At 35.7% G+C, this 18,599-nt stretch overlaps 1 protein-coding gene across 5 annotated transcripts in view; it reads left to right on the top strand.

Moving 5' to 3' along the window:
- LRP1B (LDL receptor related protein 1B) overlaps nucleotides 1–18,599 on the top strand; it is a 1,812,874-nt gene that overhangs the window by 857,263 nt on the left and 937,012 nt on the right. For all 5 annotated transcript variants that reach the window (XM_044768977.2, XM_070507612.1, XM_070507613.1 and 2 more), the window contains exon 7: nucleotides 11,476–11,638. In XM_044768977.2, the coding sequence (XP_044624912.2) occupies nucleotides 11,476–11,638 (163 nt within the window). The remainder of the gene's footprint in view (nucleotides 1–11,475; nucleotides 11,639–18,599) is intronic.

Raw genomic sequence — 18,599 nt, 5'->3', positions numbered from 1 at the left:
AATAATTAAAGAAGAAATCAAATACTAAAATTTGTCAATGTATAGTTTTCAAAAAGTTTAAAACATGACTCATACAAATATGTAGTGACTGTGTGTTAAGGAGTCATTTAGCTCATAATGAGAGGACCAGCAGGTTGATAAATCTGGTCCTAAGGAGTATGGAAGAGACTGAAGTATTTGCAATCAATTAAAGAAAAAATACTGACTTAACATAGTAAATTTAGATATAAAACTAGTTAATGTCACATTGGACAATAAAACTTAGGTTATCTTTACTGCCTGATAGAAATAATTTGCATCTCTTGGACAAAATTATTCACAATTTATCCATATATAAATTAATTCCAAATTCATAGAAACCTGGGATAGTCAATATTAAATTGTAAAGTCTATTGTATGTTATATTTAATATTATAAACTGTAAGGTATAATGAAGGTATAGTCCCCAGGAGAATTAACTAATTCTTGAGGGGGCCTGTTAGACAATGGTCAAGTAGGACATTGAAAAAGAACATGCAAACATTCCTTTTTTGCATTTTTTACCAAGATTTTTACTTTTGTTCTCAATAATTTTGTGGCATGGACTACTCTATCAAATAATAGTTGAGCAGGTCTATTATTTTTCTAGAGCTGCTGTAACAAAATACCACAGACTGTGTGGTTCAAACAACAGAAATCAATTTTCCTACAGTTCTGAAGGCTGGAAATCCAAGATCAAGGTACCAGCAGGATTGGACTCCTCTGAGGCCTCTCTCCTTGACTCACAGATGGCCTTTCCTCTGTGTGCAGGTGTCCCTGGGTGTCTCTTTGTATATCCTAATCTCCTCATTTTATAAGGACACCAGTAAGATTGGATTAGGGTACACTCTAGTCGCCTGATTTTAATTTACTCATCCCTTTAGTGACTTTATCTTCAAGTATAGTCACATTCTGAGGTACTGGTGGTACCATGCAAAGGGGCAAGATCTACTGGTTGTAAGACAAAAACAAGTCATCAAGAGGCAAGATGGTGGCAGAGAAAGGGCATTTTATTAAGTGATAACTTAGCAAATATGAAGTTGGTGGACTAGTGTCCTAAAGAACAATCTTAAACAGGGCATAGAATCTTGAATCAATTATATAGGACAGTGGGTTATAAGGGAGGAGGTTAGGACTCTCTACAGACTGGGAGTAACCACAGCAGATCTTTCAGTTTTTGTTGATGATGGCTGTCAGCATAAACTCCCTGTCCAGGAGTCCTCACATTCCTAAGGAACTCAAAAGAAGCAACTCATTGTCTTATTGTAGCTGGGAGGTACACACACAAGCAGGGGCCATAAAATCTACAGAGCACATATATCGCCTGGAGGGTGTCTATCCACCTGGGTTAGTTAATCAGAGTTCATTCAAAGTTACAATATAGTTTCTTTCTACAATATTCCTTCCCTTATGTCAACTTTGCGTTGAGCTGGTATCAGTCCTCCCTCTTTGTTGTTCATTCCTCAATCTTGAGGGATATCCTGCTGATGAAGGGCAGAGACTGTTCCATCTCATTGAGCCAGTCTGTTAGTAAGACGATGATGCAGTTGGGCTCGCAAAATTAGGCCTTTCTTATTTAAGCAACTAATCAGGTATTTAATAAAAAGCATTTCTAGAGAAACAAAAAGAAAAGCAAGGTTAATTGTTGGAGCAAATTATAGACCAGTTTCTGAACCCAGTGAGCAGCCAGTCAAAATGGTTTCTAGAAGTCAGTGTCAAAGCATCTTCTGCAGTTTGAAATGTCTCTGATGAGGTCATCAGGTGTTCAGGTATCTTTTTGAGTGGTTTCAACACAACAGACATGAATGTCTCTTAAGCTGATATCAAATTGTCCACCTTCAGTTTGCATGGCTTCAGGAAAAAGGTCAGTTTCACTGATTTCAAATGAAAATAATGGAAAATTATTGAAAATATTAGTTTGGCGAATTGTAGCCAGACATTCAGGAGAATAGAAGTATTCAGGACTCAGTCCAGGTTACAGATAGAAAGCAAAAACATCAAAGTTAATTAACAGAACTAGAATTTAATATCCATGAATGTGTGCTATGGTTTCTATTAAAACACAATTTTTCTCTCTAAGATCACCCTCATTTTTATGATAGATAGCCAAATTAAGACTAAGGTTTAAGAGGTAAGTCTAGTTTTGATAAACTTGGCCCAATTATTTACATAAGTATAGGAAGAATAGCAACTAATCATATAGGATCTTTTAAATGTGCTTTGCTCTAACCTTTCATAAGGAATCTCAAATTGAACCTTAAAGACCTGTTGATGCCAGGAAAGCCAAGCCAAGCACTTGTCATCAGACTCTGCCTGCAATACCTACAGATTTGGGTGAATTCCTCTCTTTTTGAGGTCCCCAAAATATCCTGAGGGTCCTTGCACCTGTCAGGAAAGTGACCTTCTTTACTCACCTGGTAAGGTTGAAGGGAACCCTGTAAGTAAGGTATCAGTACAATATTTCCAACTGGCTATTCCATAAATTCAACCTTTTTTCCTCAAAAACTGTCTTATCATATCTGAGTCTGCATATTTCCCTCAACTATGACATTCCAGTCCAGGCTTTGGTAATATAACTGATGTTTCCAATTGTGTCCTTTTATAAGGAGAACAGATTCTTATTGAGCTTATGCAAGTAATTGTATTGCCATGAAAATAATACTCACTCACTAAGAGTTTCCAAATTCTGGAGGGATCAGGTAGAGAGAAAAAAATAAATGTTTCAATTTTATTTACAAAGGTATAATTTTACCAAATTTCTATAAGTTATAGCTTAAGGGAAAGAGAAAAATATTTCCATAAATCTGGAAAAAACAAAACTTCAAAAAATCTACAGTGTCTGACATGAAAAGTCATACAAATTATAATCATCCTCATCAGTTAAATCAGTTCTGTGTAATGATTCTTGATCTTAATCTTCTGTTAGCAGTTTTATGAGGTCATCAGTTTCTCTGTTAGAATTCTGTAATTTCTTACCCAGTTCAATTTCATGACCTGAAAATTTGTCAGAAACCTGTATTCTAGAGTAAGAGTCAGTCCTTTCCATGAATCTCTCTGAAGATGAAATACATCTGTAAAACCATCAGAGTAAAACAACAACTATCTGTGAATGACAAAAGACTCAAAAAGGGTAAACGACAAACTTGGCTATTTCTGTGACATATAACACTTTAAGATAACAATTACAATTATGAATGACAACCAAGACAGATTACAATGTTAGGAATGTTGTATAATTTTTAAAACATTTATGTCAATAACATTTATCCACATAATATCACCTAAGAAGGTTTATCATCACTTATTTGACAATGCTTCCCCTGTAATTTAACATACCAAAGAAGCCCAATTAATTTAGTATCCTCTTCTTTATAAGAAGAGATAGAACAAATTTCTTTGACTAGTCCCAGGGGGCCTCTGAAAATTCTCAAAGAAAAATCTTTTTCCTTCAGGTCAAAAGAAAGACTTCACTTAAGATTTGAATTTTGGGTGAAGCTTGTCAAAAATATAAAAATATTTTAAAACCCTCAGTCAAATAAGAAACAATGTTCACTGTGAAACAATGTTCAGTTATCCATTCAATCAAAGTCACAAGAGAAACAGTGGAAAAAAAAAAAAGAAAACCTTAATAGGATAATAGAGACACCTCAGCCTTTTTGTAAAATAGCAAATTATTTTAACAAAGCATAGATTTTTCTCCCTTTTAGATAGGCTTACTCAAAAGGAAAGAAAAACCTTTTATAACCTCTTTATTAAGAGAAGACTAAGAGTCTAAGAAAATTATCCCTTTTATGACAAAGAAAACCAAATTTTAATTTTTGCAACAGCTTACTTTTTATATTAAAATTCATTTACTTGATTAGATTCAATTCAATCTTAGCCCACTTAACCATGCATAAAACTCATTTTCAGGTTCCTCTTCCACAAACCTTCTCTAACTTTATTTTTATATTTAGAATTTGTCCCATGCCTTCTTTGTTCTCTCCTATTACTTTTGAACAAATTTATCTTTCTTAACAAAACAAACAAAAATATTTCCATTCTTTATACCTTCTTTACTGAAAACATGAATCTTACTTTCCTTGAATACAAAGATGTTTTCCTTATTAATTTTAGTAGCTTTAATTACATATATTAATTAGAATTTTAACCCTTACAGATCCTAGTGAAAACTAAAAAGTAAGCAATTATGAACTTTTATATTAGCGTTCTATATACTTTTCATAATTTCTAGAAACATGCTACTTTGTATTACAATTTTTAATAAAATACAGGGCATATTTACTAATAGACCCAAATGTATTTTAGTTTCTCTGTAATAAGAAGCCAAAGGTAGATAAACCAGTTTTAGCAATTAATGTCTAGTATTTTATCTTATTTGGAAATGATCTAGATACTCCATGAATTTTTATCATTCAATTTAACCTAGCAAAGCCTTAATGTTTCAAGTTACCAAAGAGATTTTGGAAGCTATTTTAAGTATTCATGTCATAAACTATAATATTTGCTAAAAGTTTATCGATAAACTCTTATCTTACATCTAGACCATTTGTTTGTAACAATCACATTTAGATTACTCAAAAAACTTTGTGACACTAAAGCAGTTAGCCATCATCTTAAATTGTTTTAAGTACATACATTGTAACACATAATCATTTTTAAAAAGTTTCCCAAAAAACTTTTACTGTTTTTACATTTATTTATTTTACCTGTTTCCAATATTTACTTAGATTGCATATAAAGTTTTTGATACATGAGACAAAATCAGTTATCATTCAAAGCTATTATCTTGCTATCAAACTTGTAACAGGGATAACATGAGCTTATTTGACTAGTAAACCCAAGCTGTATGTCTGAATTATATCCAATGCTGATAACTTTGAGGACATGCCTATTTTAATCAGACCAAGAAACTTAAACAAGCTTTTATTTACCAAAGATTATTTCACATCACATTAACTTGAAAGACATTCAGGTTAGTTTCTATTGCATTTAGAAATAATTTATATATGCGCTTATTTTAAGCCAATTGAATAGAGCTCTTAATTTTGGCTATAACATGTGGAGGTAAAATATCACACATATACAACATACATATAGGCCCACATACACATAGACTCCACAGCTGTTATTTTAAAATTACTACTACAAATCAGGTACAGTAATATAAGACTCCCTAGTTATGAATCCAAATTTTGTTTTAAGCCTTTTTGCTAATATTTGTAGAGAAGATACTCAAGGTGCGAGATTTTGGTGAGGGCACTCTTATGGCCATTTTTCTTTGCTTTTTCCTTTTCCTTTTCTTCAGTCCTAGAAGTTAGTGATGGGCTAGATATGACCTGCAGGGTTTGCAATTTCTTTGAGATAAGGGAAATCAGTGAATTCTGAACTGCTTCTAGATCTGCATTTCCAGTCTTGCAAGGATTTTTTTAAGGATGGTTGCTCTTGATTTCTCAGAATTTGGGTTGTAACTCAAATGACATTATTGGTTGATCTACCTGTCCAACTACATCACAAAGGCACAGAGAAGTGAGTCACATTTTCTCCAAAATGGAATTTCTGGAGCATATTTGCCTTTTCAGTTTCTAATGTCCCAATACCTATGGGCATTTTGAGAGGAACGGGAGAGGTTTTGGGGTTGGAAAAGGACAAGTGAACTTTGAAACACCTTCTAGAGCCATACCCCTGGCCCAACAGGGATTTGCAAGACCCAGATGGTTGTTTCCAGTTCCCCAAAGAACTGGAAAGAGGTTGACCCACACTTTCAACTACATAATTTCCGTTTAGAAGTTTTCCCAACTTAAGGATCCATCCTCTGACCATTGGCAAGTAGGATCTTAATAGCAAGTTAAACCAATAAGCTTTTATGGCTTAACTATGGATGCAAGAGTCATCCTCAAAAGAAAGTGCAAAGTAGCCCTCACAAGATCCAGAAAGTTTACTCCCAAAAATAGTCCAAGAAAGCAAAGGCTTCTGCTGCATATGTGGTAGTGCACTAAAAAGCAACAAAGGTTGAAATGACAAAGGTCCCTGATGGACTGAGACCCCTCATGACCAAAGAGGTCACAAAGCCAAGCTCTCAAGACTTAGAACAAAACAAAAGAAAAAGACCCTCATCTTATATGCACAGTAACAGCTTTAGCTATGCTTTGGGTCTCTTAGAGTCAGACTAATACCTAGAGGGGAGATGCTGTGGGGTTGGGGATTGTGTGTGCCTTACAGAATACCTCATCATTGCAGCAACATTTTCTTAAGGTTGGCAGGGGACCTGTCATCCTCTACCCCATTCCATGACCAACTTATCCTATCATAGGAGTCTTCTTGAGGTGGCGAGTGCCCTAATGGCTCTTAACAGCTAGACTCATGCCTACCAATTTTTCCAGCCTTTTTTGGCTTCCAGGATGTCCCTTAGCAACAGCTTCCACCCTATGCACATACTCCATTGGCAGGCCCTACAGCAACGTTTTCTGCTGGCCACCCAGGCAACAGGCTTATGGAGATGCCTGCATCTTGCCCTATGGTTTTTTCCTTTTTATGATAAATGAAACAAAGACAGAGACAAGGAAGGATGATAACTATTTCTGGGAGTAGAAGATCAATAAACCAATGAGTATTTAGTAGCTCGTACTATGCACTCTTAGCTAAAAATTGCCCAATTTGGGAAAATGCAGAGTAAGGGGCTACTGTTGGGGATTGAATTAGCGCTTCCCATTGTTTCAGAATTTAGACACAGTCAGTCAAAAGTATATTTATACTACAGCTAGAACCAGATCATGAAAATCTCTGGGAGTCTCCAAAACCAAGACCCTCACAATGAAGGCCCAGTCAAGGCTTTCTTCTAATAGCCTATATAATTCCCCTGAGGCTGATGGTAGTTTGGTAGGACCCTTAGCCACAAATAGGAGTGCAGCCCGCATTTCTGTCCAATTATCTCTGACTGCAAAATGAGGTGGAACCATATTTTTGTCCCACTGTAATTTTGGGAGCCCTTCCCCCAACATGACGATTATCAAGCCAAGCCTTCAGGGCACAAAACAAGCTTGGTAAGAGTCTCCTGTTCTCTATGAACATTTACAACTTCTGGAAACTTTTGATTGAAAGGTGGAGCCCTTGACTCTAAAGATTTCTTTGTTTCATGGTTGAAAAGTTCAAAAGGAACCCAGAGTGGCCACTGTAATTTTAAATTATCCCAGGTTATCTTGCCAGCTGTTTTCCATTATCCCCACTTTAGGGAGCTCTTCCTAAGGTGGCTGCAAGAAAGAAGGTAATTTCTACAGAGAATTTGTTATGATCACTGGGAAACAGTGTAAGCCCCCAAATAGCCAATTTTAACAAATAAGACAGACATAGACAAACATGAACAGACACCAAAATCCAGTACTCTGAGACTCTAACCCAGGGTACTCTGGTACCCTATCCCAGAACACAGGACTCTAACCCAAACCTTTTGAGTGCCCTAGTGGCTGTAACCCTTTTATATTGTCTCCCCAAACCCATGATCCTAGCTTAGGGACTTTAACTCAGCAAAAAATCTCACAATGAGACCCCTAACCTACAATCCTGATGACATATTAGATAATTTTAGGCACAAACACATTTTAACAAGGTCACTCATCCAAAAGACATCTCATCCTAGAGCTGTTTACAGACAAAGACACAGAAAAACCAGAAAGCAGTGAACTGGCTCCCAGATTCCAGGTGAAATTCTATACCTCTTCCCACTCTGGCAGGGCACCCTATTAACCAGATGATTCCCCCCTTCAAGGAGGGGAACCTCACATGGAGTGGAAAGATGTTTTCTGTGGTGCATCCCTGAGGCGACTTACCCTACTCCAGATGTGAGCCAGTCGACCCACCAGAGGTAGCCATTTCTGTTTCCACCACAGGGAGGCAACCGGCATTGGCATGGGAGAACAAAAAGGGCAGATCCCCGAGACAAAACAAACGTCAGCATCTGCTAAGAACTTACTTGACAGGTTGCCCCTCCGAAGTTGACTGGCCGTGAGCAGGACTTGAAGTCCTGCCAGAGTCACCAAATTTATGATACCACACAAAATGGCACAATCTTCTCACCACAAGACAAAAGCCAGTTGTCAAGAGGCAAGATGGAGGCACAGAAAGAGCATTTTGTTAAGTGATCAGCTAGCAAATTCGAAGATAGTGGGCTAGCATGCTAAAGAACCATCTTAAGGAGGCACAGAATCTTGAAGCAGTTATATAGGCCAGTGGGATATAAGGAAGGGGCTTAGAAATGTTGACTCTCTGTTGTTACAGACTGGGAGTCACCACACCACATCCTTCAGTTGTTGTTCATGATGGCTATCAGCATAGGCTCTCTGTCCAGGGGTCCTCACATTCTTAAGGAACTCAAAAGAACAAAGTTATTATTGTCTTATCATAGCTGGGAGGTACATACACAAGCAGGGGCCATAAAATCTAAGGAGCACGAATATCTCCTGGAGGGTATCTATCCAGCTGGGTTTGTTAATCAGAGGTCATTCAAAGTTACAATATAATTTCTTTTCTACAATATGTCTTCCCTTATGTCAACCTTGTGTTGAGCTGGTATCACCGGAGGGTTAGGACTTCAACATGAATTTTGGGGAAAGATAATTCAGTCCTTGAAACTAAGTATATGTTACATTTTAGTGAATTAAAAATGTCTAAGTTCTACATTCACCAACTCTTGTAACTAATTACTTGCCTTATGACATATACAAAATCTGGTGTAACATTTTTTGTCCAATTATAAATTATTGTAAGTACTCATCGTCTTCATTCTTCTTTTTTTTTCACTTTTCCCTTAAATTTTTCAATTGATTTCCACTGGGTACAACTTAAAATTGATAAACCTAACAAATATTGGGTTTAAAAACGTTGTTAATAATTATTTATATTTATATAATACTTTACAAGTTTCAGAATATTTTCAATATTTTTTCATGATTATTTAAAATTTTACAAACATTGATATTTAGATTATTTTGTAGATAGCAGAAAAGTAACCTTTGCTTTTGGCAATTGAGAAATTCTGAGTGACCATATAAGAGCCATTTCAAAAGATCAGTGAGGGAAAAATCCAGGTGACTTTTGGTTGAAGAATGAATAAAAGCCAACTAGAGAACATAATATCAGGAACATATTTAAAATTTTGTTCTAGTAACAGTAAAGTAATAATGGTCTTACTAAAACTTTACAGATTTTTTTTTTGTAATGTCATAAAGTTACAGTTATCTTCGGCGATTTCCTCTGAACTTTGTTATATTTCAGCAATATGAAAATGAAATACTGATTCCGTTGTCTAGACAAGATAGATGTATCTCCTAAAATGTTTAAATCATTTCACACATTTATTTCTCTCTCTCTCTTTCTATCTATCGGCTTGCTTACTTGAACTCTTTGTCTAATTGCCTTGATTCTCCAATCTTAATAAAAATTACATTAAAAGCAGACAGAAACTTCCAATATAAGAAAAAGTAACAAAACCACTTCTCACAATTATTAAGTGTTCGGCTAATTATTAGGTTCTTTAGAGAGACCTCGCTGCTTCAAACTTGGATGGTTGTTAACAATAGCTACTGTTTCAGTAGCAGAGAATCTTTCTGCAGTGATACAAAGTTGAAAGAAGGTGTGAATGCTGTCAAGCAGTTCTTTTGTCTGAAATTACAATTGTATGGACTAAACCAACTGCATGCCTAGCGTGAGGGATGGGTCATTGAATGGACCCTGGCACATACTTTATCTGAATCCAAGGTATTTAGAATGACATTTGAAACAGTGTGTTCTGTGCTCTAGCTAGTATAATAATGCAAAAAGAATCAAAAATAAAACAAAGCAAACATTTCCAGGTTTCTAGAGACAGAGAAACAGTCTAGATTCCTTAAAAAATCCTAGTTGCTGAACTGGTTGAAAAAAAGCTTCACACAGTTTGTGGGACGTTTAAATGCTTATGTTTTGATAAAAACCCTGTAATTCAGGAATGAAACTGGAATCAATAGCTTGAAAATGTATATCCAATGAATTGCAAAATCCACATTCTGCTTGTCCTTGTAAGGCATGATAGAAATTCCCGTAAAGTTGCTCCTTTCTCTACCTTGCTTTGACAACATTACATTACGAATGATAATGATGACACGTGCATCTACGTTAGTCTTTCTGTTGAGAGGATATCAGTCACTGAAGCAGCATGTTACTAAGAAAGTATTTTGAAGCATAGAGTAGGAAGAATGTTTAGGTTCGAGTTGCAGAAGGAAACTTTGCTTAGTCAACAAATCATAGATCCATAGTGGGTTTGAACAAGGAGGTATCAAGGTATCATTTCCAATAGATAAAAACATGACTGTCATAAAATTCAGGAATCAATATGGACCAGGAATTCATTTATGGCATTATTGAGGGAACCAGCCCAGTATTGCTGATCTGAGAACATTAGTGGAATTGGATATTTATAGGCATTTAAAAAAAAAAAAGAATGTTTAAATAAGATTTGTCGGTTAGGTATAAAAATGGTTAATGCCTCACAGGGTAATAAAACCATAACTTTTGGGGTTATCCTTTCTACCAGACAAATATCTACAAATTAGCATGAACCCTTGCAGTGTATAGATCTGATCAAACAGAAAATACTCAGGTCAAATACAGATAGATTTTTCTAGAGCTACACTGTCTATAGTAGCCACTAGCTACTTACATTTTTTTAATTTAAATTAATTAAAATCAAATACAATACAGATTCAGTTTCCCAGTCACAGTAGCCACATTTTAAGGGCTCACTAGACACATTTGGCTAGTGGCTACATTATTGGACAGTGTCTCCATCACTTCAGAAAGTACTATTGAACAGTATCCTTCTAGAGAATTAATCTTTGAGCAGACCTGTTTTACAATGCCTGCATATGTCATTTAAAGAACATATCACTTCCCTTTTTGCTTTATTTCCAAGCTTTTGGATGCTGTTTTATAAACAAAGGCATCTTAAAGATCTCCTTGTCTACCTTCTCCACCCTTCTTTTTTTAATAGAAGAGTATCTGAAAATAAAGGTTTATGTAAGTTCACAAAAAGTTTACTCCTCTTACTGCTAAAGAGTTTAGTGGGGCCATTGAACCAGTTATGCCCATTGGGTCGAATGAACTATTCTGGACAAATGCAAAAACTAGGAGAAGATTTTATTGTAAATACTTATATTTATGATAACACTCTCTTGATCCATTGGTTTAGGTCATCCTCAGTCTTTAGATAGCAAAAAGAAAGGCATCAAGAGGTAGTCATTATTTTACAGAATAATTAAATCACTTAGTTTGGCATAGCAAGAAGTTGTGTTTGCAATTTTTTATCATAAAACTACGTATGCTTTTGAAATGTCCTCTGTGATGCTTTGGACAGACTTATGTACTCTTTGGCTTATGATGCTAGATTTGCACCTGTAATTCAGTGATTTTGTGTGTGTTGTTTTTCAGATGTGCAACAAATGGCGATTGACTGGCTCACCAGAAATCTCTATTTTGTGGATCATGTCAGTGACCGGATCTTTGTTTGTACTTACAACGGGTCTGTATGTGTCACCTTGATTGATCTGGAGCTTCATAATCCTAAGGCAATAGCAGTAGATCCAATAGCAGGGTAAGAAATTCTTCTTTGTAGTGTCTGATCTGAAATAGTTTCCATAAAAAATATGTATATATACCAGTGTCTGATGAGAATTGTAGAATATAAGATTATGGTCTCAACTTTTCTTTTTAAATGTTGATTTTAACAACTGCATTGCAGGAAAGAAAAAAGGTTGTAATTTACCATGCAGGACCTGGGGAAGACCAATTCCTCAACACATCAATATTGCAGGCCTAACCTAAGACACAAACAACCGGCCATGCTCCCAGGAATTGCTTTGGGGTCACCAGAGAAGAACCTCAAGATCGTTTTAGGTTAGAGAAAGGAGACTAAATTACTTAGCAGTGGATCTTGTAGTTAGCAAACTTCAAAAATGCTACTTGAAAGATATACTGTTAACAAACTTATGTCCAACAGAACATTTAGGATTTATAAAAGGGGTATAATACATGTTCAAGGGTACTACTAAAACATTGTCATCTTTGTTAGTTGAGACAACTTTTTCTCTGACTACTGATATGTAAACACTGTATTATTATGGAGTTACTGAATTCTTCATAAAAATCCATCTTCCCTTTTTCTGACTTTCCAAGTTTGCAAGCTACTTTATTGGGTAAAAAGAGGCCTTATCTGATCTTCTTTTGGCTAATAGGCTCATTAATCTTTTTTAGTATGTCACAATTTGTCAAAATATAGTCAAAAATGTTTAAATTCTCATCAACTTTATTCATGTGATTAGAAAATCAATTAAGGAATTTATGTTTTAATTTTATAAATGTTATGATATTATTAGAAGGGGAGGGGCAAAAAAAAAAAAGTAGAGAGTCCTATAAATTCAGTTCTTTCACCAGTCGGTATTGGTCAAGGATACTTTCAAATTAATGATATAGTGTACAACTTTAACTGAAGGAGCTGGTTTTTTTTCAGATATAAGTTGTAGCAAAGATTTGAAAACTGAAATTTTATCTTCTTATTGTTTTAATCGTCCCCAGGCAGTTCAGGCTGAACTGTCTGATGGAACATATCCTAAACCGCCATAAGCATCCATTCAATAAATGGGAAAATATTTACTGAAGAAACAGCTGTCATCCATATGTGGACTTTTGTCACTCTTTACTTAAAGTCTGATTGAATATTAAGATGCATCATCACAATGGTTCTGATTTTGACAAGAACAGCTTGCACGTAAGAACTTTGCTAGCAAGGCTGTGTAATATAATTCTTGAATGTGGCTCTATTTGTATTTGCAGCAGATGGTTACTTGACTCAATCTGACTGCAGTGATGCTTCAAAAGACATTAGTAAAAGAAGTTGTATTTAAACTGATTTGTTTGGGTTGTTGGGTAAGGGTAGTAAGAAAGAACTGGAAATTTACAAATGTGCTAACAACACTTTTGGCATTCTGTTTAGGAATATATTTGCTTGCATGTTTTTCCCTGGATATGCTAACTGAATATCAAATTAGCCTTTAGACAGTCTTATCTGTCAAAAATGTTAAGAGGTGAAGCTATTGTGTTTCTCCCCTCATTATACCGCTGTTATCCTTTCCCCCTTCTTACAAACAAAGATCCAGAGACCCTTTTCGAATAAAACTGCCAATCAGGAATGCAATATATGTGAACACCATCTCCCTTTCTGAGCAGCAACATATTTTATGTTCTCAAGCTTCCTATTTCTCCCTGTCATTACATGAAAGAACCATATTTTGTCATTTTTGTCAAAGGAATTAGAAATAGAAAACCCCCACATTGTTTGCACTTATTCTCTGCTGGATTCCTTTGGGCCCAGTGACTGTTTAAATGTAATTTTGTCATGTATCATTTATCACAATAGGTTCTGTGGAATTTTTTGTTTGAGTTTGCCCTGTCTCTCTAGCACAGGTTTTCAATCATGAGTCATAGAAATCAGAGAGGGAAAAGCTCTGCTCTTTTATAAATATGTGTTTGTAATAGAACGCTTTCAAATACATTTTACTTTTAATATCATAAATTTGGCTAGGATTTATGTGCTGATATCTAGGGAAGGAACAGTAGGTTTTTCCTTTAACTTCTACTTTGGGGCCTGCTGGAGAGTAATTTGAATAGTTGAGACTAGAACAGCTCTGCATGACCTACTAAAAGGGAAATGTGCCACCGGTGAAATTTCTCCTACTTTTTTCTAATTGTATGGGGTGATATTCTTTGGCTCTGTCTGTTATAATTTCAATTCAGAAAACATCAGAATGTATTTAAAGTCTGACCCAACTCTTTGAGCTTGACCTTAACAGGTATGGAAATGGAGGGAGTTTGCCTTACCTCCTCAAAGGCTGCATTGAAAAAATATCTTTTACTCGGCTATGCTTTTAATGTCACTTTTCTCAATCTCCTATTCCCTTCTTATCTAATAACTATTACAGTATTGTCTTTTTTTAGTTTAATTTTTTTTTTTAATTCTCCATGGGTTGAACATAGATTACTAATTTTCTCTCAATATGACTTGAACCAGGCTTCAATCCAAATCTGGCAGGAAGAGATTGTTTATAAACATTACTTATGCATGCTCTTGTTTTTTTAGCGGACTTTTAATTCAGGCTAATTTTCTGGAGATGCTTCTTGAGGGTTTCTTCTTCCTGTCAAAGTTTAGCAACTTTTTTCAACGGTTCCTTGGATAAATTTCCAAAATTATTTTGATGGAGTCAGTAGAATCGAAAGGTAGTATAAGACCATAGTTCAACCAACATCAAAAATAGCATTTCTGGCCGTGGTTATTAGGGCTCTGCTTGTTTAATGGGTAAGAACTTGGTGCTGGAGTCATTCTCCTTGGGATCAAATCCTGGCTGCACCAGTTACCAGCTGTGTGATGTTGGATGCCTCTTTGTTCCTTTGTTTTTTCATCTTAAAAATGTGAGTAATGATGATTGTTACCCTAAAGGGCTGTTGTGAGGATTAACTAAGGTCAAACATATAAAGTACTTCCACACTTTCTGAGTTGTAGAATATGTGAAGTTCTCTATTTCACGTTGCCTCAAAAATAACTACTAATATTTCCAGCTCTTATGATACCATTATGAGTAGACTGCTGAGACCAATATCCCATCCTATTCTTGGGGGTGGGGGGATAAAATCGGGGGGGGGGCAGGAATCTCCTTTCTTCTCTCCTTGTGTTCTCATGGCTAGGCTAATAGTAAAATTGACACAAGGCCAGATTAACAGGAGAAAAACCCAGTTTAATACATATGTATCGGAGACCATAAAGAAATGATGCTCTGAGAGTAAACAAAGCAGTTAGTATATATACATCTTTTACACACAGAAAAAATAAATATGTGAAGAATTGACAGGACAAAGAAACTTAGGCTTGAGGTACATTATTAGTGAGGAACTTAAGCAGAGTTTAGGTTTGAAGTAGTAAGTTAGCAAGGTTTATTTATGCAGGCTTCTTGGCCCTGAATCCCCAGCTCTGGCAATAAGGATGCAGGGAGAGCTCCTTTCCCATGGGAGACTTATTTCCTGCTTCCAGGGAGAACAGAGACAGGAGGGGTGGATGCACTTTTTGCTTCTCAAATAACTTCCTTTCAAAATAATGAATATGCTATTGTGGAATATTTTGGGGGTGGTCTGCCCTGAGCCCCAACACTCTTAAAGATGATCTTTTCATCTCCAGCCCCATTCTCTTTCTACTACAAACCTTCCTAAAATGGTTTATATCATATAGACTAAATCTATTATATAATAAAGAGGAGGGTAAATGAGAAAAAAAAGTGGTATAGCCTGGGAACAAAGAAAAATACGTATAGGATGTTGAAGGAGAAAAATACAGAGCAACTGAAAGTATAGGAAAAAAAAGTAGCAGAGGAAACATTTTAATAATTGATTTTGTGCAAGATGTATTTGGATTACCTTCAAGGTCTTTCAAAATACAAAGGTGAAGAATGAAATCCATTCCTAGTTACCCTTGTCAATTGAACTGTGTTTTTGAATATGGCGTTGTTTCAGTAATAAACCATGTAGTATTTGGGTCTCAAGAGAGTTGTCACTGAGGACAGGAGTGGAGCTAGTTTAAAATCTTGGTTCTAAGGTATGGTCCTGAGCTTCATATTAAATTAAAATCATCACACTAAATTTGAGACAAGAATTCATTTCACCATGAACATCAAATTCTGGCGATGATATTGCAAAAGAGGAAATCAATTAATCCTAAGCATGATAATTATTAGAAAAACAGAATAAAATTAAAAGATATTTTAGTGATGGTACTGCAGTTGGAATTGAAAATTTGGGAAAAATATATTTTTTGGACTTGGGGTACCATATACAGAACCTAAACTCTATAAAGCTGTGTGAGATGACTAAATTTAGGGAGGGAGAAATCTCCCATGTCATGTGAAACAGAAGAAAATGAATATTTTCCACTTATACTCTTTTTCTTTGTAGGATAAACTTTAGCCTTGTAGAGAGTGAATGGCAGAGTGATACATAGGTTTTATTTGTGAATCTGTGATTCCATGTCAGTAATGAAGGAAAAATGTGTTGCCTTTGTTCTCTACAAGAGCAAACCATCCGCCAGGAGACGGAGAAATGAAGCTCAAGTCTAGAAAGCTGAATTCACATGGGAGCGATGGACAGTATTTAATAGTTTATAAACCCTTTCCCATCACCCACCTGGATCCCCATTGTTGATGAAATTATTCATGGCTGAGAAATTAAAGATAGAATCAAAGTTAACAGCCATCAAAGAGCAAGACTTACTAATGAAATTCTAGTCTAGATGCTATGTGAATGTGGGAAGCTAGAAAATGAAGCAGGTTTGCCTATGCTCACGATAGGGGTTCTGTAACAAGGAGATCCTTGGGGTAGATATCAGGTTTCTCAATTCTGTGAGGTGGCTCGTAGAGCCAGCCCAACTTCCAACTCAGAGCCTGTATTGACTGTTCACTTACATGAGTAGAATTGTTGTAGACCTTTAACCAATAAACCCCTCAGACTACACCGTGGGCAAATTAAACCTACAGATTGCACCTCCACAACCACTACCTATTGCTTTGAGCATTCAGATGGTTCTGAAGTTGCTATTGATTTGAACGTTAGGAAGCATCTAAAGACATGCCCCTATGCACTCTTTTTCTCTTCATGGAATTATCAATCTTGGAGGGTTGCATGGTCGTCTGCAATTCATGACTGCCCCTAATCTTTTGAAATTCATGTTCACATTTTGATGGGTTGCAAATTGTAAGTCCTGACTTTTTAACCAGGAACTACCCTCTACACACACTCACAAAAAAACTACTCATATAGATATATCTTCTAGCCTCCTTCACCACCTCAGTATAGGCATGTGACAGGTTCACACAATCAGATGCACCTCCCCATTGTTCAGGGAGAGAAATGTTTCTTGAAGATTATGGAAACTTAATCTTCCTCAGAATCTTCTTGAATATTCGTTTTCGTTAGTAGAAAACTCAGAAAAATTGAGACATTCCAATATTTCCAATAATCGTTCTCCTGAATTTGTGTATTGATCTGCTATAATTTCCCTCTTGGGCATGTTGAACTTAGTTTCTTAAAAAAAAGAAGAAGAAAAAAAATGCCGATGAACGAAACTAACTCCTAAAATTATGTTTTGGGTTACTAGTGTATCTTTGAAACAATCTTGGTCCTGCATACAGGAACAGTACTCAGGTGGGCTGACCTTTGAATTCACCTATATGAAGGAGAGTGCCAAGGAAGTTATTTGCCCACTTCTCTTTACACTCACTGAGTGATTCATGCAGTATAATGACAACATCTCTAGTCTTATAAATTTGTACTAATTATTCAAAAAATTTTGCCAATGTGTTTTCTTATCTGTAGCAATAAATTCAAGTAGATATTGTTAAAACATTAGCTATATTTCCATCTTTTTATCTATCTATAATCTATCTAAAGATTTACATGATTATTCTCTATTTTACAACACTACTACCTTCTCTGGATGAGTCTAACACTCCTGGATCGCATTTACGTTCATAGAAAATTATCTAAGCAATAGGCATCTATCTATTTTAGACCAATTTACTAAGCGCTTCAGAAGAGTTATCACTTGCCACTTTTCAATCCAAAGTTCTTCAGGAGTTGCTGATGTGAAATAGGCAAGACGACATGGATATGCAAGTGTGTGTTTCATAGTTTGCACTATTTTGACTGAAGTTGTTGAAAGTCTCTCTCAATGGTATAAATCCATATTAGCTGTCTTATATATGACTCAAATTCTTCTCATTAATTAATTTTGTCTAGGTTTAACCTCTCCAAAATTTCCTCTCCAGATCTTTCCTCAAGTGGCCGTTCATGTATGGCATTACCTTTAATTACTGTCTCATTCAGTTACAAATGATTTTTCTATTATATTGTGATTAGCCTGGGGATATGGCGGAGAAATTTGAAGTGGTTTATGTTTAGCACAGGCTTTACTGGAAACTTAACCCAAATTGATTCAATTCCCACTGTGTTCTTGACTCATATCATTCATAAAGTCAAAATAATGCAAATCATTCTACATCTCTCTTTGCTCTTTTCTATTCTCTCCTCTCTTTCTTGTTCACTCTGTAAGTTTGTTAAGCTTATCTCTCCATTACTGAGTTCACAATTCTATTTCTAGTAGTTATGCTCAATGTCTTCCCAACCTTCCCATCATTCCCTGTAAAAGAGATTTCTTCTCTGAATTCTCACTCTGATTAAAGCTGTCCACTCAAATATATAGACCAACAGAAAAACAATTGTGCATAGCTTAAATTACAAAGGAATTTATGATTTTACTTAAAAATCTAGATATAGGACAGTTCCTAGGTTGGTTATTTTAGTGGCTCAACAGTTTTGTTAAGGACGTGGCTTCTTTCTACCTCTTTGTTCTGTAATGTTATCTTTAGTATATACTTCTCAGGCTAATTCCCCTGTGGTCATTAGATGGCTACTGAAGTTCAAGGGATCCCATATAGAAACACAATATTCAGTTAAAAAAC

This window comes from Equus asinus, chromosome 4, assembly GCF_041296235.1.
Source record: "Equus asinus isolate D_3611 breed Donkey chromosome 4, EquAss-T2T_v2, whole genome shotgun sequence".
Lineage (NCBI taxonomy): Eukaryota > Metazoa > Chordata > Mammalia > Perissodactyla > Equidae > Equus > Equus asinus.
This window is presented reverse-complemented; position numbering and strand designations above follow the sequence as displayed.